Genomic DNA, 20877 nt, shown 5'->3' with positions numbered 1-20877 from the left:
GGAGGGGCCAGACTAGCAGAACTTTCTGCTTCATATTTAGAGTGTTCACGGTCTCCCCGCCTAGCCCACTAACAATGAAGCTTGAAAGACTTTTCTCTCTATCCCCCTGCCACGTGGGGATCCTCATTTTACAGTTTCCCTGTCAACCACATTATTATCACTGTATGCTTTTGTCTCTCGTATCTTAAAACCATGCCCTTGACTCTTTTGCTTTCTCAGCTCCTACGCTATTTATTTCTAAGTGGACTGTGTAGATGTCTCTTGTATTGTGCAATGTGAAGAGCGAAGACATGCTTTCAAAACAAATGGGTTAGATGACCAGGTTATGGTCTATTTGTTAACCAGTGCTGTTGCAGGCAGTGAGGAGGAGACTGTGGTCTCCATTACTTCCCATTAAGTATGCATTGTCAGGTGACTTTCTAGTCATATCTTTCTTGGCCAAAGTTCAAACCAAATGCAGTTTAAATGTAAAATTTCTTCTGCAAAGTAGGAGCATGGTTTTATTTTCCAGTAAAATGGAATAATCATGCCTGTGTAGCCAATGACTGTTTCTCAGGTCTGTTGATAACAAATGTATGGGAACTGTTGGGTCATGGTCTGACCCACTGATTGAACACCTGGGGAAAGGACCCAGTCAGCCCTGGGGGCACAAGTGAAGGCAGCTCAGCTGTGGGACAGGAAGGGGTGCAACCTGACTTTGTAGCACCCCTCTATTGTGCCAGTCCTTCCCTCATCACACCTTTGTTGTAACGCCTTTCCCATTGTGTTGATCTGTCCAATTGCTATACTCCTGGTACTCTCTTGTGAGGAGACTCCTAATGTGTGGCAAGCTGGAGATGTATCACTAGAAAATGCATCAACTTCTACCCAAATACATTTCCTTGTCCATGTTACTTTTTCTTGGTCTGCAGTGGCTCTCCAGGTGTAGTTGTTCCTTCTCCTGTTGGCCTAGCAGCTGATGCTCTCATCCCTAGCAGTCCTACTGAACAGGACCAAACAAAAGGTAATTTTTTTCCTCTATACTCACATGCTGTTGTGTATCTTTTAGTTTGGGCATGCAGCCTTTTCAGGACTTGTTCAGATTGCTCTTAAAAGTATAAAGCAGGATTGAGGGTGCTTAAAGAGCTAGATCTGGGGAGACCTATAGTTGTGACTCCTGATAAGCTGTCCATTTCTTGTTCTTCCATCATGTTAAGGCGTTCCAGATAGCTTTGTTGACTTCCCCACCCTTGGAAATAATTTATTTTGAGAAACAGCAGGTTCACCTGTTTAAGTGTGAGAATATTGCATAGGCTGCTCAAAATAAGTCTTTTAGCAGTAGTGTTGGAAACTGGGTACAACGTGGGCATTTGCTGGTAATTTTTCTGTTCTTTAAAACCAGATGAACAGGTGGATATCTCTGCTGCTGCTGGAGGAAGAGATCTGGTGCAGAAGGGACAGAAGGAAAACAGACTGCAGGAGGAGCAGAAGAGAGATGTGCTTATCCCACCAGGACCCGCAGTCCTGCCACAGGCTTCAACTCCAGTGTCTCAGAGCGCCCCAGCTTTCTTTCCTGAGTCTTTACCTATACCATCACAACCAGTGTTCTCTCATGTGAGTGTTCACGTAAATATCTTTTTGGATATAGTTTTTTCTGGCTGTTGCAAAAAATGTAATTTGAGTCAACCTCTGTGTTTCTGTATTGGGCTTCCCTACTGAGGTGATTCTCACGAGCTTCCCTTTTCCCAGCAGACACGTTTATACACTGATGATGCTCTTCTGTATGTGTAATTACATGTGGTAGTTTAATAGGCAGAGAAAACCCATAACACCTTGAGAGGGTGTAATTACTGAACATAGATTTAGTTATCTTTCTGTCTATATTAGAAACTTCTCCTGTGCTTCTGTGTTTTTTCTTTAAAAGGCTGCTATTTTTAATACCAAGCTGGACATTCTGCTTCTCAAACTTTGTTGGAAGTTAAACTTTTACCAAGACTTCCACTTTTATCGTTGTTTGTCATGGATAAGGTGAAACTGTTTTGACTTCGAATTCTAATACAGATGTTCTGCTATGGAATACTAGAATTCACTTAGTGCAAATGTATTTTGAGTTGCCTGTTCTTACTATCTGTTGTTTTCTCAGGATTGAAAAGGCTTTAATAGAAACTTGGTGGCTTTGTAGCTCACTAACAAATTCCATCAATTTAAGGCAGTGAAGAAGTTGTGCTTGAGACTTAAGTAGTTGAGGCAAGGTTTTCTCCTTAGCTGACAGTGGCTTTCATACTAATATGATAGACTATTTCAAAGATTCTTTTTGGAACTCTTTGTTGTTTGACTGAAAACAGCTACTTATTTACCATAGTTGCTCGTTCTTCGTAGTTTGGTAATAAGAGAGGTGAACTCTCTCTTGTGTGCTTCCGGTGGCACAGTGGTATAAGTTGCTGCTTGCAACACCAGAGGCCCGGGGTTTGAATCCCCCCTGTGGCGTAAGTGGCAGAAATGCCGCTCTGCTACACAGAGGGCTCGAATCCCAGGAGTTGGACTCGATGATCTCTAAGGTCCCTTCCAACTCGCACGATACTGTGATACTGTGATACTGTGATACTGTGATACTGTGAACTAAAGACCCTGTGTGTGACTACCACAGAGGTACTGAAAAGTAATGGGTTATAATTTTTCTCAGTGAGGGTGTTGCAGTTGGCACTCGCATGTATGAATTAAAAATCTTTTTTTAATCCATTGTTTTGTTCTGAGCTTGCTCTGTTTCATAATCCTTTGTCATCTAGAAATAATTAATGGCCCTATTTGGGATACCCTGATGTTCAGTGTCTCACTTTTTAATTTATTTATTTATTTTTAAATTTTAGGATATCTTTGTTCCAACTCAGAGCCCAGAGAAGAATGAGGGAGAAGAAAAAGCTGCTGTTTCAACTTATCCTTGTGTACCAGGAAACCTTTCTGGACCCACGGATGCTTTGTCAAAGATGCCTGTGGAAGACTCTGTGTCACAGCCTTCTGAGTCCTGTAATCTGATGCTTTCTGCAAGTGGATGTAGCCAGCCCACAAACACAGAAATCAGTTCAGACTCTCTGAAAAATAGCCATGATAATAATGACGTTACACAGATCCAGATGGTTACTGAATGCGGTATTTCAGACTTGAGACTCTCTTCTGTGGAGAATGATGACAGAAAAGTAAGGCTGGATGCAGGCCATCAAGCCCTTCCTGAGAACTGTGAAAAAGCAAAAAAGGAGGATATACATACTGCGGGAAAGCCTGTAATGCAGTTAGGTAGTACAGGCAAAGCAGGAGATGGGCCATCAGCCCCTACAGCCCATCAGGCTCACGGGTGTATTTCTGGAAGTCAGGCTGCCATGGATCAGTCTCACCCTGAGATTCTGTGCTGTGCTGACGGAAGAGAAGCTCAGTTAGAGGGTTATTCACTGAAAGCGAGTTCTCAAGGTGAGGCAGTTCCTGAGACTCAGTGTGAAGAACAGGAAGAGAAGATGCATGTGAAAGAGATTCAAATGAATGAAGACAAGTCTCTCGTTAACATGGATGTCTCTCAGAGGTTCTTTCTTGAAAGGAAGGTAGAGCACCATGAAGAGCTGGAAGTAGAATTTGCTGGTGGTTCTTGTAAAAATAGCAGAAAACTGTCTGAGAGCCAAGAACTAGGAAAGATTGGACCGGAATGCTGGGAAAAAGAAACTTTAAAAGGTGGTGCTTTTGGCGGTGGAGCGGCAAAGAATGTGGATAAACTGTCCTTTAAAGCTGCTAGAGAAAGCATGCCGAAGCTGAATGAAGCTTTATCTAAGCCTTCTGTAGGGGAGTTGTTGGAACAGCACAATTTGTTTTCTAAATTGAAGACTGACATTCCATCCAAGATGACATTGTGTGCCAAAAGCCATGCAGAAAGTTCAAAATTGCATCAGATAATGGAGTCTCAACCACCAGAGCAAAGGAGGGAAGCAGACGTACCGGTGACTCAGCAGGAGAATCAGGTGCAAAAGAATACAGAGATTACTGCTACAGCAGTGAATCTGGAGCAAGAAGAGCAGATGCAGCTGGAGGAGCAGACAGCTGCTAAGTCCCCCAGTCCTTCCAACAGTAAGTGAATTGTGAATTTTGGTTAGTAATTCACAGGTGTACTCTTTGAATAACCTCAACATGTACAATCCTCAGCACTGGTCCTCAATTCACTTTAAGCAGTGAACCTTGAGAGCAGCACTGCAGATTACTCTTAGATGCATAACGTGCTTGTACTTTTTTCCCCTTTACAGCACTACTGCAGGCAAGAGTGATGAAGTAATTAATGTTCCTAACAGCTACTCGCTGCTCTATGGTGGAAGCTATCAGCAATTTTGAGAACTTGCAGTATTCTGACCTTGGCAATGCTGGGGGATTTGTGTAACTTTTTTTTCTTTCTTGAAGAAACAAGACTAGTTTTCTTGAAAGGAAATGTGTGTAATAGTCTGTGCTTCCTCTCAGGTTTCCTTGGTTGGTTGGTTCATTTAGTTTGTCTTTTTTAAAATTTTATTTCTTTTTCTTTCATTCTCAGGGGAGGATTTTCTTTGCAGAGATGCACATACATAAGGCATCTAAAACAGCAAATCTATCCTGAGAGTTTCTTGGGTTTTTTTGTTTGTTTGTTTTTAAAGTTGAATGGCTTTTCACGGTCAAACTGTTGATCAGCACCTTTCCTTCATGTATCCTTTGTTTTGTTTTTGGTTTTTTTGAACTGGGATGAGGTCTTTTACAGGAAGCTGAGTTATGGCTCTAGCTGAAACTTAACTTATGACAGACTTTAAAGGAATAAAGCAATCTTTTCACTGTTTTGCTGTGCAGCTATGCACAGGGAGGAAGGAGGACCCAGGGAACTACAGGCCAGTAAGCCTTACCTCTGTACCTGGGAAGATCATGGAACAGATCCTCCTGGAAGACACGTTAATGCACGTGAGGGACAAGCAGGTGATTAGACAGCCAGCATGGCTTCACCAAGGGAAGATCGTGCCTGAGAAAAGGGAGTGCAACTGATATCATTTACCTGGACTTATGCAAGGCCTTTGACATAGTCCCCACTACATCCTTATCCCTGTACTGGAGAGAGATGGATTTGAAGGGTGGGCTATCTGTAGACAAGGAGTTAGTGGGAAGGTTGCAACCAGAGAGTTGTGGCCAATGGCTCAGTGTCTGGGTGGAGGCTGGTGATGAGCGGAATCCATCATGGGACCCTTCCCCAATTCTGATGGGACCCTAATCAGGGCCCTTCCAACTGAATTGTTATGTGATTATTTAGTATGAAGGTGAATGTTGAATGTTTTTGATGCTATGTTTGCAGTTTTCTCGAATGAAAAGAAGGAAAAATAGCTTTATTGTGTAGAAATAATACTGGGGGTATCTGGTCAAAATACTGCTCAGGAAGTTCATAGATGATCTCATTTTATGGCATTTCTCACAGTAATTTTTCTGTGTCTAGGACAGTTTGTATGTGGGGAGTGGGTATTTCTGATGGCAGTTTGTCACAGTCAAGAGAGCAGTGTTGGTATTTGAACATGAGAATAGAAAGATAAACAGAATTGGAAAAAATGAACTGAGAAATTATTGCTGCTGGTTGTAGCATAATGTAAATATGCAAAATACATATTTATGTTACACTACTTGATCTATGTTAGGACGGAGCTAAAGCTTTTGAGATGTTCTGCCTACTGTCTCCCAAAACAAAAGTGGAAAAGGATGCAGTTGTATTTTCTTTTTCTTAACTACTGCTCAGTTATTATGGTGTGAAGAGCTGTAAAGCATCCGGCTTCTCTTAATGCAGCTTTGTTCTAGCAACACTTATTTCCAGTAGAAGTCTAATTGCTTGTCAGCAGTCTATGAAGGACACATAAGTAAGTGAGGATGTAGTGTGAAGACTAGAAGGATCTCAAAGAATAGTCCACGAAGCAGGAGTAGAAAGGGTGGTGAGGCTTGGCTGGTTTTCTTGGCTGCAAGCACGTTCTGCTGACCTAAGTTTTTTGTCTGTTGGAACCCCGAACTCCTTTTCCAGGTTCATGTGGACCCACCTCCCAAGTCTGTCACGATCAGTCTTACCACTCAGCTGGGCACTGTCAGCAGACTTGCTGGGAGTGCACTCAGTCCCACTATCTGTGTCACCAACAAAGGTGTTAGGTAGTTCTGGTCTCAGTACTGTCCCCTGCGGGATACAACGTGTCACTGCTCTCCATCCGGACATTGGGCTGCTGACTGTGACTCTTTGAAGGCATTCACCCACATGGTTCCTTTTTTGAGTGGTCCATCTGCCAAGTCCACATCTCATTTTGGACACAGGGATGTTGTGTGAGGTAGTATAAAACTTCTTGGACAAGTCTAGCTAGATGATGCCAATTGTTCTTCCATTATCCATGATGGTGTCACATAATTTTGCACAAGGTCAGATTATTAATTCAGGCAACATGTAAATAACAATTTAATTATGCCTTAACCTTCATTTCTATTTCTGGCCTTTTTCTGTGCAAAATCCTGAGCGTTTCTCAAGCAAACCTACATTCGTGAAAGTTTGACTTGTGTCACTGTATTTAGTCTCATTTTTGTCTAAATTCTAGGGACAATTCATCAAGGTCACCACAGTCCAGTTTATAACCAAGAGAATTTCCACACAATGTGAGCAAGATCTGTTAGAGCAGCAGTCCCAAGACAGTGATTAATTGTACAGTATAGCACCAGATTTAAGCTTTTTCTTCATTTCCATACTGTAGTGAACTATGCTTTTGGTATTTGAACTGGAATATCCTCCTGAAATTATTAATGCTGGCTCTTCCTGTCTTTTTAGGAACACCATTTCATTTCACTTTGCCAAAGGAGGGTGATACTATTCAACCACTGACCAGCATAACGCCACCTCTCACTGGCCAACTTAAAATGGGACCAAGAAGACACAGCACACCAATTGGTAAGTTTGGTCTGAATAGTTCTGTTCTTCGGTGAAAGCCTGTTGAGAAGCTTTTGATTCTAGATGATAGGATAACTCAAATGTATTATAGCAAAAAAAAAGACATTAGTAATCTATGAGGAAGGCTTATCCCTCTAGTGCTGCATATGAGTATTGGGTTGTATGAAGTACGTCCTCTTTGTATTCATTACATTAATGTATACGTCTATTAAAGAATACAAAAGACCCCTGTGAGTAGAGGGGGAAAAAAAGTTAGACAACAAGATGGTTCTTTTTTTTGCAAGACTTTCTCTGCCAAGGCTACATGAAACAACAGCCCGTAGTTGCTGAATAAAGTGGGGTATATTTTGCTGCTTTGGTAATATTCAATTATTTCCATCATAAGCTGAGGATGATACAGTGGAAACCATGGTGGCTACTTGCATTTGTACTTTTTTGTTTTTTTCCTCTTTTCAGTGGATGATAGTTGTCCAGACAGCACTATAGCAACTAGTGATGTTACAGCAGAGGGCACAATGGGGACCAACAGTGTCACTGTGGAAAGTGCGATGGTGTCAGCAGATGTGTCAGAAGTGTGTGAAAAAGGAGATTCTTGTGCAGTTCCTGAGGCTGATGTAAAACTCTCTCTACGAATGAACCTTGTTACCCCTATGAATGATGGGAGCGATGAGTCTCTACCATTCAGCTTGGAAAGTAAGAGCATGAAGCATCAGAATGCACAAGTTATACTAGATCTTGGCTTTAACTCAGAACCTCTCTGTGGTGTTACCTGGGACAGTTTCTGTGATCTTGTTTTTCTTTTGGGACAGTGTCACTTAAATTTGTTTCTGTTTGTACAGTACTTTAAGCAAAGTTGGAGTGAAAGGAGAGACCTTTGTTATGGGGAAAGGTATTTCGAGCAGACTGAGAATTGTGATGTACAGTGGCAGTGTCTCTGGACAGAAAATAGACTACACTTAAGGAAAGAAAAGATACTAGAAGTATAATTTGAATGCGCAAGTTTGACAGCATTTTAATCAGAACAGCAACACATTCAGTCTGTTGGTCTAAAACATGATATATTTATACAAAATACACCCACCAGCTCAAGCCTGTGGTGGTGAGTTGGGAGGGGAGGTCTGGGGTTGCTTTGTCTGATCTTGTGTGACCCTTCAGCTGAGTGTGGGGTGCTTGGAAAGGCAGAGGAAACTGACACTGAAACGGTCTCTCCCTTCCCTCTTGTTTCAGAGCCCACAGCCAGTGACAGGAAAATTGGATCCTCTGCTGCTGCCAGGTAACCAGGCTTGTTGCTGTGCAGGGTTAATTCAGAAATCTGGTTAGATCCTTTTCCTACTCATTACCAGGGACAAGGGTTAAAAAACATTAAAGTGAGACACAGGAGCTCTTTTAGAGGCAGCCACAACATGAACTCTTTTGTTCTCCAATCAAGTTTAAGCATGTAGGCATGGACACAGGGTGGGTGCCCCACCTGTTGCTTTGTGCTTCCTCATAGTGTCAGCATTTTGCCTCATTTTGATTATAAGTCAGAACAAAAATTGATGTCTTGTGCAGTCCAGAATGCAAGTCTGCACTATCCAGCTCTTATATTTAAACACATGGTTTCCTCTTTTCTTACTGTCAATTTTCTGCAAAGAATCTCAGCTCTGAGAAGTTCTGAAAGAAAATTCTTTTTGGTGTGAGGCTGATAGAAGAAACATAACAAAGTCACTGATGTACTGAGATCACAGTTTAATTTGTTGACCAAAATGTAAGTTACTCCCTTGATCTTTTCCTCTGTATGTATCTATTTTATCTCTTATGTAAGAAATACATTTTCAGAGGCTGGCTGCTGTGTACTGTATTTCCACAGTGCCAAGCGCTGCTTGATTGTAACTTTTGGGCTGTATGTTTTGTAAGTACTAATAATAGTCTGAGTTGGAGGACCCTGTCTCTAGTTGTTGGAGTGGATGTAATGGTTTGAAGTAGTGAGAAAACTTTGACCTAGACTCTTCTTGAGGATAAGGTGCTTTTCTAGGTGTAGGTGGAACATATTCTCAGGGTCAGTGTTATGACTCTCACTCCTCATGTTTTTGCTGTGTTGTGAAGATTCTAAGTTAAGCCGTAAATGATCTAATGGTGTTCCCCAATGGCTACTGGAGGTAGTGGCTGGTGAAACTCCTGATAGTGCTGCAGTTTTTGACCCTCCATTTTCTGCAGTCACTTGATTGCTCTTGGCTGCGAGGTTGTTCTGTTGGCAGAAATGACAGAAATGCTTATGCAAGATGTCTCTTGATCTTTGAGTCTGACCATCTCATTTGTTCTGTGGCTGTATAAGTCAACAAATTCAGTTGTTTCAGTTGTTGTCTTAAGGAGTTGTAGTTTTGCTGTGTTTTCACACTTTTAAAATCTGCATTGCTAGCTCCCAGAAAGCATCTTCTGTGTTCAGTCGTGTCTGTGAAGTTCGGCGAGAGGAAGAAGCTAAAGATCACAGCCTTTCAGCTTCTCCGTTTAGGTAACTATCTACGCTTTTTGCCTGCCAGTCATATTTGGATTTACCTGCACTTTCTTTTTTTTTTTTTTTTTTTTTAAATTTAATTTAATTTTATTATTATTATTTTTCCTGCAATCCTGCAACAACAAAATTGTGCTCAAAGTCATCGTCTTAAGTCTAGGTAATTTAAAAGGTTGGGCACGGTGGGCTGAATATAATAAATACTCTATGTCTGTATCTCACTTGATAATCAGACTTTTTAAGTGAGTAGTGATGTGAATCCAGCTGGCTGATAAGCTTTGCTAATTCTGGAGCTTAGGAGAGGTGAGACAGTACTGCTTCCATACCCTTTTTTACTGTCTGTTTTCTAAGTCCATATTTTTTGTTGTCTGCGGTCCCTTTTAAAAGGCATGTACTCCTGCACTGCTGATAAGGATAAGGGTGCTAGCTGCATGACCTAGTATAGAAATCTGCTGCTTCGCTGTTCTGCATTCTGTCTTCTGATGAAGGCAGTGAGGTTTTGACCTATGGAGAAAGAGTAACCAATATTGCAAGATTATTGAATGATTATTCTAAATATTGCAATGATTCCAGGGGATTCCTGTGCTGGAAACTGTACAGACAGTGTAAGACAGTCACTCCTAAAAGACTGTTAGGTATGAGGGAGGCCAGGAGTGTGCTTCTAGTAAGACTCAGTATGTGAATTGGATGTAATGCCCAGTAGCATTATTAACAAGGCAGAGGAATTCCTAGTGGATGTATTGGAGTTTGTGTTGATGCCCCCTACCTCTTTTTGGTGGGTGTGATTACCTATTTCAAATGAATGGAGTGCCAGAGCAAACTGTAGCAACAATGTCAGTATGGCTTGACTTCCAGAAACATTCTGTACAAATGGTGCCTGTTATGTGGAGCGTATCTTTTATTATTGTTTGTTTAAAAGAAAAAATCTTTTGTAGAGTCAGCCATTCTTCCAGGCCACCATGTGGGTCACTTGAGAGATGTTGAGGTTATTTTATAATTTGGAACTCAGTGAGTTCTGTGCAATCTTGAGAAGCAAATTAATGTTTGCAGTGTTGTTGTTGTTGTTGGTTTTTTTTCAGTAGAACTTTCACCTGAGTGACACTATTGAGCTTCTTGCTTTTTTTTCATCAGTAATTTTGATCTGCATGTAACTGGTTTGCAGGGGAAATCTATTCAGCTTTCCTGGCGCAGGAAAGAATGCTGAAACATGTGAAAATCCTAGTGATCAGCAGCACGGAGCAGATGACAGTGGTGGACAGATCCTGATAGTTCAGAGACTGCAGCAGGGCTGCCATCAACAACCTTCTTGCACAGAGCAGAAAGTATCGGTGGAGGCTGGTATTGTAACCACTCAGATGGAAGAAGGGGCAAGAATGCAGCAGAAACCAAGTAAGGCGGTTGATGAAAGCCAAGGGAAGCAGGCTGATACCGATAATAAAGGAATTCAAACTACAGCAGACTGTCTTTTTACTCTAACAACTGCTACAACAGCAACACAAACAGCAGAAGGAACTTGTAGGCGGGTGGATGTAGGAACCAGTATGTGTGGGCAAAGACCTGGGCAACAAGATGTAAACATCCAGACTGAGGAAGGTGGACAAAAGCTTGTGAATACCTCTGCAGAAGACACAGACTCTCTGCACAGTCAGGTGGGATGAAGGCTGCCTGTATTAAATTTTACTACCTTAACACAGTGAAATATTTCTGTGGTCAGTGAAGTCACAAACTTGTTTTCTCAACCGAAAAAAGCCAAAAGACTGCTTTAAAATGTTAATACCACAAGATTTTTTATTTTTTTTTTTAATTTTTATTTTTTAAAATAGCAAAATAGCAGCAGTGGACAACTGCTAAGTTGTGGTACTCAGCAGTTAAGTCTGGGAAGTAAATGTCTCAATATCTTCTAGAAAAAAATCCAAGTAATTTTTTTTTGTATGTTTGTGTCCAGATGTAAATAACAATGTTAAAAAACAATTTAAAGTCATCTTTTGTTGGTGGACATGGCATGAAATCTTGAAGGCTTTGATGCCTCCTGTTTGTGCCAGTAAACTTCAGGCAGCTGATTCTGCCACTCCATCCAGTGGCAGCTGGTAAGCATGTCAAGGAAAAGCTCTTCCAGTTAAATATTTTATCAAGATGAATAATTTTGAAATTAGTATTTGAGGAAGTTTCTTGCAGACTCAAGAAGAGTCACTGCTTTGAAGTTAGACTTTGCAGGTTTCTTGAGACTATAAGGACTAGAACAATTATCTTTTCTAAACTTGAAATTAGAATTGCGAGTCTTCTGGGAAATAGATTAGACAGCCATAAGTACACAGCATAATGGTTTTGATTTTGGATCTATCTGAGAGTATATGGAATAAACGTCGGAAGCCATACTAAGCTGTTTCCTCCTTGGGCTGCTGTGATTTCCCTTCCCTTAGCCCTCAACGAATGAAAAAAAGGTTTGCTTCTCCCTTGTTCAAGGTCTTTCATATTGCATCTGATTTTCAACATGATGATGAAAGGTTTCCTACCACAGTGTTTGTGCATGGTGTGGGGAAGAAACTGTACTGCAGAGATGGCTGTATGCAGAAACTGATTTTGGTGATTGTCTGTTTTGATTTTAACTTATCCTCTTTATTACAGGGAGAGGATGAATTTAACCTTCTTCACCCTCCCAGAGGCCATGTTCAGCGTCGCCATGTGCGAACTATTCGAGAGGTGCGCACTGTGGTTACCCGTGTTATAACGGATGTTTACTACGTAAACGGTGCAGAGGTGGAACGGAAGGTAGTTGAGGTAAGTCCCTGTTTCCAGGGTTAAATTAAATAATATGTTGGCTGAAGAATGAAGTAATGAAAGTTAAAACATTGTGGCTGCAGAAAGCATGACTGAGCAAACTAGTGTGCTGTGATGACAAATTTGTCTACATGTTTGTTCACAGAGACCATTCTGTGTGCATGGAAAGCCGTGTGGTTTTGTGTTGCTGGTGCATTTTGTTACTGTGTTCTAATGACACCTTTTGTTTTAATTTGCAAGGAGCAGAACAAAAGACTTTACTGTGATCTTCTAGCTATGTTAAAATTCTTTCCATTTTGTCAGAATGAGCAGAAATTCTGTTAGCAAAAATGACATCTACCTTTAAAATGGAGCTATTTTAGGCTGCTCGGTATGTTTTGCAGCTCAGAGTTACTTCTCACCTGTGGTCCACAGACTTTTGAGTCCTGTGGATCAGATGCTGAAAAGCATCTTAAACACAAAAGATAAAGCCAATTTTTAGTATGCTTGTGTTGCTGTATATTCCAGTCATTCGTCAGAAGATCTGTTGGGAAGTTCAGAGAATAGTCAACAGATGCTGAATTGATATACGTGGTAATCTTGTTGGCCTGCTTGCAGTAAAACTTTACTACTATTCTGGTATGCAGGTTAAAAGTATAAGTGTCTTGTGATTTGTTGCTACAGCGAGTAATGGCATAAAGAGGAAAAATTATTTCAGTTAGTTATGCCTTCATACTTGTCACTAGACGTGAAATTATTTATTGTAGTATTAAAATACAGAATTAAATTTCCTTAAATGTGTTTGCATAGGCTATGTGAACGCAATTGTATAAGTGTTTTCAATTTGTCTGTCAACATTCGATGTCAATATGCTGTTGACACGTATATCCATGTAACTTGAATAGCTACATATGACTAGCTCTCTGGAAACTGATCTTGGATTATTAGTAACCAGTGACTGCTAGTATCTTAAATAATTGTTACACTCTCCCACTCTGAAAGGGTGGAAATTATTTACATCCAGACTAATCTATGGCTTTGAATTTGTAGTTATCCAACCTCTATCTTGATGACTTTTTATTTTTTTCATGTGATGTCTTCATATGGGAGCAGCAGTATGGTCAGAGCTGCTGTCTGCCATAGATCAGTCCATCTGCACGGTTGTCTTAAGTTTCATGAATGTGTTCTCAACTTGTCTGTGCTCTTGTCTGGTGACTGCAGTGCCTCTGAGGAGCAAATTTGTCACCTTCAAAGTGATTGCTGTTTATTTTTTTTTCCTTTCTCATAAGGAAACTGAGGAGCCTGTAGTGGAGTGCCAGGAGTGTGAGACTGACACATCCTCCTCTAGAACTACAGTTGGCTCATCGTTGACCTCTGGGGACCTTGGTGATGTCAGCTCCTTCTCTTCTAAGGCCTCCAGCCTCCACCGCACATCCAGCGGAGCAAGCAGCGGTCTCTCTGCCACACACAGCAGCAGTGGTTCAGCACGAGGAACTGGAGTTGTCAAAGGGAAAGTGTGTGGTACAGAAAGTGGAGAGTTTGCTTTGCCCACTGGCAGAGGTGTTGTAGGAAAGCTAAGGTATGTGTAGAGCCTTGAGAATGGAAGATAAAGTATTTTACAGAAGTGAACAGCTGTCTTGGGTGGAATTTTGAAGCAGGATAGACCCTAAACCAGGGGTTTTTATGTTGATGAACAGAAACAATGAAACAGTCTTTATTTTTCCATCACATCTTTTTTCCTTAAAAAGCAGTGCTTGTTTCCTCGTGATGCGTTGCTTTGCCTGAGCTCTTTAAAGAGTTTAGAAGGGATATGGCAAAATACTGATCCAGTTGTCAGATCATGGTGACAATGGGATAGTATATTGAAGTGGCATCTCTTTTCAGAATGGTTAGCTGAATTATGATTTCTCTAGCCCTAGGAAAGGAGTTGGTCAACCAGTATCTCCTCTTAGAGTTTGCCAGGCAGGAGCAGCACTTCTGTGTGAGGAAGAGGAGGACTCCATGCATGGTACTCGCCAGGGTGGCAAAGCACCTGTGACACCTCGTGGGCGAGGAAGAAGAGGCCGCCCACCGTCCCGAACAACTGGGACAAGGTACTGTGGGAAAAGGAGGTTGTAATCTTGACTTATTGTTGAGGAAGTGAACATGGAGCTACTGTCATAATGTGGTAGAAAATGAATTGTCAGGTGTTCCAGGAGGTATTTTTTGCAGATAATGTGTAATAGCAGCAGGCACATAACATGAATATTCTTTGTTTTGTAACTTTTTTTGTTCTTTCTGGGGATTGTTTTTGTGTTTTCTACAGAGATTTAGCTGGAATTCCTGTTGTGGAGGATCTTTCAACTACAGGATCACCTGAGGAGAAATCATTTGTCCGTACAGTTGGCTTACCTGATGGAGGGGAAAAATCTGATGCATCTGGCTTCTGTGCCTTACGTCGAAGTGACTCTCCAGAAATCCCACTGCAAGTGGTGGCTGTTCCTTCAGACTGTACAGACTCATCTGCTGGGAGCAGCTTTGTGGGCCTCAGGGTTGTAGCAAAATGGTCTTCAAATGGATACTTCTATTCTGGGATGATTACCCAAGATGTTGGAGCAGGGAAGTACAAGCTTCTCTTTGATGATGGGTATGAATGTGATGTACTAGGAAAAGATATTTTACTCTGTGACCCTATCCCACTGGAGACTGAAGTAACTGCGCTCTCAGAGGATGAGTACTTCAGTGCAGGTAAGAATAGTCCTTGAGCTCATTCCTTGAGATCTTAAGTTGTTTAATCCAGTGAGGAGTGCTCCTCTGCCTTAGTATCTTGAATTAACAATGTCATTTGCTTCCCTATCAGGTGTAGTGAAGGGACACCGGAAGGAGTCTGGAGAGCTGTATTACTGCATTGAAAAGGAAGGCCAGAGGAAGTGGTACAAGCGAATGGCTGTTATCCTGTCTCTGGAACAAGGAAATAAGCTCCGAGAGCAGTTTGGACTAGGTCCTTATGAACCCGTCACTCCCCTGACTAAGGCAGCTGACATCAGTCTTGGTAAGGGGTGATGCTGTTAGGTTCTGTGAACTACGAACATGTTGGCCTGCCCTAGGTGCCAGGGAACGTTATGGAACAGATCATCTTGAGTGTGATCACATGGCAGTTATGGGACAGCCAGGGGATCAGACCTGACAAGCACGGGTGGGTTCGTGGAAGGCAGGTACTGCCTGACCAACCTCATCAGCACCTTCTGTGACTGGGTGATCTGTTCAGTGGAAAAGTGAATGGCTGTCAGCGTAGTCTGCCTAGACTTCAGCCAGGCCTTTGACACTGTCTGCTCATCTAGGCTGCCTGAGTGGTTGGGATTAGAGGAATGGGGAGCAGCACTGTGCCACCCTGGACTGATCGGGGTGGGAAGTAGTGCTGTGTCCTGATTGGTTGGGTTGAGAAGTGAGCAGCAGTGCTGTGTTCTGATTGGTTGAACTGTAAAGGATGGAAGCAACACTGCACAGTTGGGCTATAAAGCGCAGGAAGCAGTGGCACGTGTTGATTGGGTTGACTGAAAAGTAGTGGGAAGCAGTGCTGAGCTCTCATTGACTGAACAGGGTGGGAAGCAACACTGCTCTGGAATAAAAAGGCAGTGAAACAGTGCTGTGTGTGGATTGGTTGGACTGAAGAGGATGGGAAGCAGTGACATGTTATGATGGGTTGGACTTAAAAGGGTGAGAAGCAGCGTTGAGATGTGATGAGCAAAATGTGGCACTGCGCTTCCCTTGGGCTGAAAAGAGCAGGCATAGGCACTGCACATGGGTTGGTTGGGCTGAAAAGGGTGGGAAGCAGCACTGTGTACTGTGGTAGGCTGGAATGAGAAAAGCAAGAAGCAGCACCGTGCTCTGATCAGTTGGACTGGAAAGAGCGGTAGGAGGTGCTGTGTTCTGATTGATTGGGCTATAAGGGCGAGAAGAAGCACTGCACTCTGGTTTGTTGGGATGAAACGAGCAGGAAGCGGCACCACAGTCACTGCTTGGGCTGAAAAGGGGTAGGAAGTAGTAGTGCTGTCCTCTGGTGGGAGTGAGAAGGATGGAATGCAGTGCCATGCTGTGATCAGGCTGAAGAGAGTGGAAAGCAACACTGCATCCTCATTGGCTGGACTGTGAAGGGCAAGTAGCATTATTGCACTCTGGGTGGGGCTGAACAGTGCATGCAGGAACACAAGGAGCGGGAAGTTATGTTGCTTATCAGTCTAAAAAGAGCTGGAAGATGCATAGAGCTCTGATTGGCTGAGCAGAGCGGGCAGTGAGAGTTCAGACATCTTTGGATGAGTGAAGGTCATGGAATTAGATGGCAGCAGGTGACTGGGTTAATTTTCACGTTACATTACAGATAATCTTGTGGAGGGGAAGCGGAAGCGACGCAGTAACCTTGTCTCTCCCAGCACCTCCAGCAGTAGTACAACTCCCACTCGTAAAGGGATGGAAAGTCCGCGTGCCCCACCAGGTGTGCTTTCTGGCAAGAGGAAACTTGTTGCTTCTGAGGAAGAGAGATCCCCAGCTAAACGTGGCCGTAAGTCAGCAACAGGGAAGCCTGGTGAGAATCTTTTCAGTTGCCTGTCTCCTTTCTTAACTTATTGTTTAGTGAGTCTGAAAGTACCTTCACACTTATTGCTGGGAAGGGGTCCCTTTCTTTAGCAGTCTATCGGTAACCTGAAATATTGTCCCATTAGTGACTTGCTGGTTTTGATTTGAAGAGTCTTTGCAACTGTAAGGGTAACAGGTACCAACCTATCCTAGCCTAATCCTAACCAAGTCCTGTCATCTCCAGTGAAGTAACTGAAGTTGAACGTATCCTAAATCCTTCTGCAGGTCTTTGTACTGAACCTGACTTATAAGGCTCATGGTGCTGCTGTCTCTCCACAGGGGCTGTGAGAGCAGGAGAGATTGTGAGCACATGTGAAGGTGGAGATGCTGTCGATCCCCCAGTACTGGAGGACCATCATGGGCCACTGCCACACAATAAGACCCTCTTTTTAGGCTATGCCTTTCTTCTCACCATGGCAACACCCAGTGACAAATTAGTCAATTGCCAGAAGCCTTCAGATGGCCCTGCAGGGAGTAGTGAGGAGGAAGAAGGTGAGGGGTACCCATTGTATTTTCAAGTGGAATGCTGTGGCTGTAGGAAAGTGTTTGGATGCAGTCTGGTCAGGCATTTGTGAGTGTTTGTTTTACCCTTTTGCTCTTCAGTCCTTTGCAGAAAGGAGCGAAGACTCAGTCTCTGTTTTAGAGAGTTTACAGCTTGAGATATATGGTGATATATCAGTGATGATTATAGAGCTGCTCGGCAAACGAAGGTGAGACTAGCAGTCTGAGAAAAATGTAATATGAGAAGCAGGATTTTGAGAGAGAAGCGATAATGCTGGGAAAGTAGATTTGAAAGTATGAATGGGTTGCTGCAGTTTGCCTCCGCTAAAGTACTTGTGTTCTACGCAGTGAACTTCAGCATAAAGAAAGCCACGAGGTGCTCACTTGGCTAGTTAGGCTAATAGTCATGTTTCCCTTCGTTATCATTTTTGTGTGGATTATAGCTAAAATTTTAACTTTCTGTTTCTATTTTAGAATTCTTAGAGATGGCCCCATACAACAAACATTATATAGCACAGCAGCTGCGAGCAGGAGCTGGCTATATCCTGGAAGACTTCAATGAAACACAGGTGAAGGCTTGCTCACTAATTTGTAGAATGATAGTCAAAGTAGTTGAGATTGGAAGGAGTTTCTGTAGATTGTCTACTCCAACACCTTGCTGTAAGCAGGACCAACTTGAGCAAGTTGCTCAGGACCTTGTCCAGTTGGGTATCCTGGGGCTGGAGACTGCACAGCCTCTCTGGGCATCTTGTTGAGGTGTTTGGGTAACAGGTACCAACCTGTTTTAGCCTAATCCTAACATAATAGGGCTGTGAAAAGTGTTTTGATTGTTTTCTTCCTTACTGTTCATCTGCAGATAATTTCAAGGATTTTTCCAAGCGCTTTATTCCAGTTTACATGGTTTTGTTTGTTTTTAATCTCTCCTGAAGTGTAATGCAGCGTATCAGTGTCTTTTAATTGCGGATCAGCATTGCCGAACACGGAAATACCTGCTGTGCCTTGCCCGAGGGATCCCTTGTGTGTCTCATATCTGGGTTTATGACAGCTGTCATGCTAACCAGCTGCAAAATTATCGGAATTACCTTTTGCCAGCTGGCTATAGCCTGCAGGAGCAAAAATTAGTAGAATGGTAAGTGCCGTAAGTAATAACCAAGATGTAAGTGCACAGGCTAAGAATTTAAGGAAAGAACTTATGCTTGGTTAGCTTTTGAGTATTGTGAGTACTGAGGGTGTCTATAGTACTGCTCCCCATGTTTGCCATTTGTGTAGAAATAGCATTTCCATTTCTTTTCTTTGGATGTAGCTCCAACACCAAGGTGGATTTGGCTGCTATATGCACAAAAAGTCTCCCAGGAAGAGAGAGATGAAATTTAGGCAAGACTTCCCACTCACTTAGCTGATCTCTCTGATCTCTCTAATAGCTTGGAAATTGATAAAGGAGAGTAATACACTGCAACCTTTTCACTGGCATGTTTTGAATTCTTGGCATTTCTACAGAATTTAATCATGTTCTGTTCTGAGGCTCCTTGGAGACAGCGGTGAGCAGACAAAAGCAGATTTCAAATCCCTGGAGTCTCTTAGTCTGGAGAATGATGCTAGATTGCTTGGCCCTATCAAAGCTGAGGTGTTTTGGATATACACAAAATAGGTTGTTTAGGATCAGAGAGATTAGCCTAACTCTGCATTCAAGTGGCTGCATCCATGCACGTGCATGCCCATATGTATATTTGCACATGTTCCCAGTGTGTTCTAGCTCTTTACTTTCTGTAGAGAGGAAAATTGTTCCAGGTATTCCACAAATGTGTGCTGTTCAGATATTAAAGGTACTAATATGAGAGCCAATCAGTTGACACGGGGAGGTGAATAATGGTCCTCAAATAAAATCTGGGATTATCATAGAATAGCTTGGGTTGGAAGGGACCTCAGGGATCATCGGATTCCAACCCCTGTGCTGCAGGCAGAGTTGCCAGCTCCTTGATCAAGTACTAGATCGGGTTGTCAGGGGCCCCATCCAACCTGGCCTTGAACACCTCTAGGGATGCACATCCACAGCCTCTCTGGGCAGCCTGTTCCAGCACCTTACTACCCTCCCCCAGCAGCTACTAAACCTTCCCTCCGTTAGTTTAAGACCATCCCCCCTTGCCCTATTACTGTCTACCTATGTAAAAAGCTGATTTCCCTCCTGTTTATTAGTTCCCTTTAAATATTGGAAGGTCATAAGATTATCAGGTATTTTTAACAGTCTGCAATTCTTTCTTCCGCAGGCACCCACGAGAAAACCCATTCCATAACCTGAAGGTTCTCCTGGTATCGGATCAGCAGCAGAACTTCCTGGATTTGTGGTCTGAAATCCTTATGACTGGGGGAGCATCTTCTGTTAAACAGCATTTTTCAAATGCTAACAACAAAGGTATTCGTTGGCTTTCTGTAGTAGCTGGAAATCCTATGCTGCTGTGCTCTCCAGTATGCTTTTAAAAATCATTTAGGATGGCTTATAAGCATGTCTATAAGCATAAAGTAAGGCAAAATGCCAACACTAGCTCTCTGCCTGAATGTAATTTAGATTATATACAGAAGATCTACCTTCCAGTGAATGATACTCTTTAGCAATTCAGGATACAGGCTATCAGCCTGAAAGAATTGTTCCTGGGCCTCCTATAGGCCACTAGAATTGTTTCCGTTTTTCTGAATTTCTGTATGCACATTCAACTTGCTGCTTCTCTGTGTGGGATGTAGGCTCTATTATCGCAGTCTGAGGTCAGAATGCATGCTTATCTGCTCCTGCTTGTTACCTTGGCTACTAGTTTTCTGTTAACTTCTGTCTGCACTAGGGGGAATGCTTTACTTTCCAATGCCAAGTGTTGCTGTACAGCTTGTCTTAATCTCTAACAAAGAGAATTCATAGGCTAGCGATGGGAGATGCTAAGGAGATTCATGGCAGTATGGTAGTTAAACAGACTTATCTGCTGTTGCAAGGAAGAACCCTTGTCTCTTTTTTTCTTTTTTTTTTTTTTTTTTTTAACCTGACCAGCACTCTTTCTTTATACGCAGATGTTGCATTGGGTGTTTATGATGTGGTGGTGACTGATCTTTCCTGCCCAGCTGTTGTCTTGAAGTGCGCAGAAGCATTAAGGCTGCCTGTTGTCTCACAAGAGTGGGTGATCCAGAGCCTTATTGCTGGAGAGAGAGTAGGCTACAACAAGCATCCAAAATACAAACATGATTATGTCCCTCACTAAGCTTAAACTTTGTTCTGCTGTCCCACTGTTGTGCAGACTGTTTTAATCAGGTTTTAAATGTTTGTGGAATCAGACAGCGTGCATGGTTTACTGTATATAGTTTTATCTGCTGAACTTTTATCATGAAATAAATGTTCGATCTCTTGTGTTAGCTATTGGGTCTTCTATTTATCTGCCTTGCCTAGATGAGGGCAGAGGGAAAAGAAACACTTGCGTTTGTCTGGGCTGAATAGCTTAAATATTCTACTTTGTCTAAAGCCTGACCCCAACACAAACAGTCACTTTCAAAAGGATGGAAAGGTGGTAGACTTATTTACAGAACGATGGACCCATGACTGAGTTTAGGGCAC

At 42.4% G+C, this 20877-nt stretch overlaps 1 protein-coding gene across 6 annotated transcripts in view; it reads left to right on the top strand.

Annotated features, from left to right (window-relative positions):
• Positions 1 to 20680, top strand: part of TP53BP1 (tumor protein p53 binding protein 1) — a 34057-nt gene extending 13377 nt beyond the window's left edge. For 4 of the 6 annotated variants that reach the window (XM_072345141.1, XM_072345143.1, XM_072345142.1 and 1 more), the window contains 19 exons: positions 912 to 1003; positions 1382 to 1593; positions 2847 to 4086; positions 6809 to 6928; positions 7385 to 7621; positions 8156 to 8201; positions 9327 to 9419; positions 10582 to 11068; positions 12045 to 12197; positions 13466 to 13755; positions 14090 to 14269; positions 14482 to 14903; positions 15016 to 15207; positions 16534 to 16737; positions 17067 to 17279; positions 17763 to 17857; positions 18218 to 18417; positions 19553 to 19698; positions 20340 to 20680. In XM_072345141.1, coding sequence (XP_072201242.1) covers positions 912 to 1003; positions 1382 to 1593; positions 2847 to 4086; positions 6809 to 6928; positions 7385 to 7621; positions 8156 to 8201; positions 9327 to 9419; positions 10582 to 11068; positions 12045 to 12197; positions 13466 to 13755; positions 14090 to 14269; positions 14482 to 14903; positions 15016 to 15207; positions 16534 to 16737; positions 17067 to 17279; positions 17763 to 17857; positions 18218 to 18417; positions 19553 to 19698; positions 20340 to 20527 — 4810 coding nt within the window. In that variant the 3' untranslated portion in view covers positions 20528 to 20680. The remainder of the gene's footprint in view (positions 1 to 911; positions 1004 to 1381; positions 1594 to 2846; positions 4087 to 6808; positions 6929 to 7384; positions 7622 to 8155; positions 8202 to 9326; positions 9420 to 10581; positions 11069 to 12044; positions 12198 to 13465; positions 13756 to 14089; positions 14270 to 14481; positions 14904 to 15015; positions 15208 to 16533; positions 16738 to 17066; positions 17280 to 17762; positions 17858 to 18217; positions 18418 to 19552; positions 19699 to 20339) is intronic. The other 2 variants (XM_072345140.1, XM_072345139.1) reach the window with 2 other exon arrangements.
• Positions 20681 to 20877: the final 197 nt, after the last annotated feature.

Source organism: Excalfactoria chinensis, chromosome 10 (assembly GCF_039878825.1).
Source record: "Excalfactoria chinensis isolate bCotChi1 chromosome 10, bCotChi1.hap2, whole genome shotgun sequence".
NCBI lineage: Eukaryota > Metazoa > Chordata > Aves > Galliformes > Phasianidae > Excalfactoria > Excalfactoria chinensis.
Note: the sequence above shows the minus strand (reverse complement) of the source record. Positions and strands in the feature narration are given on the sequence as shown.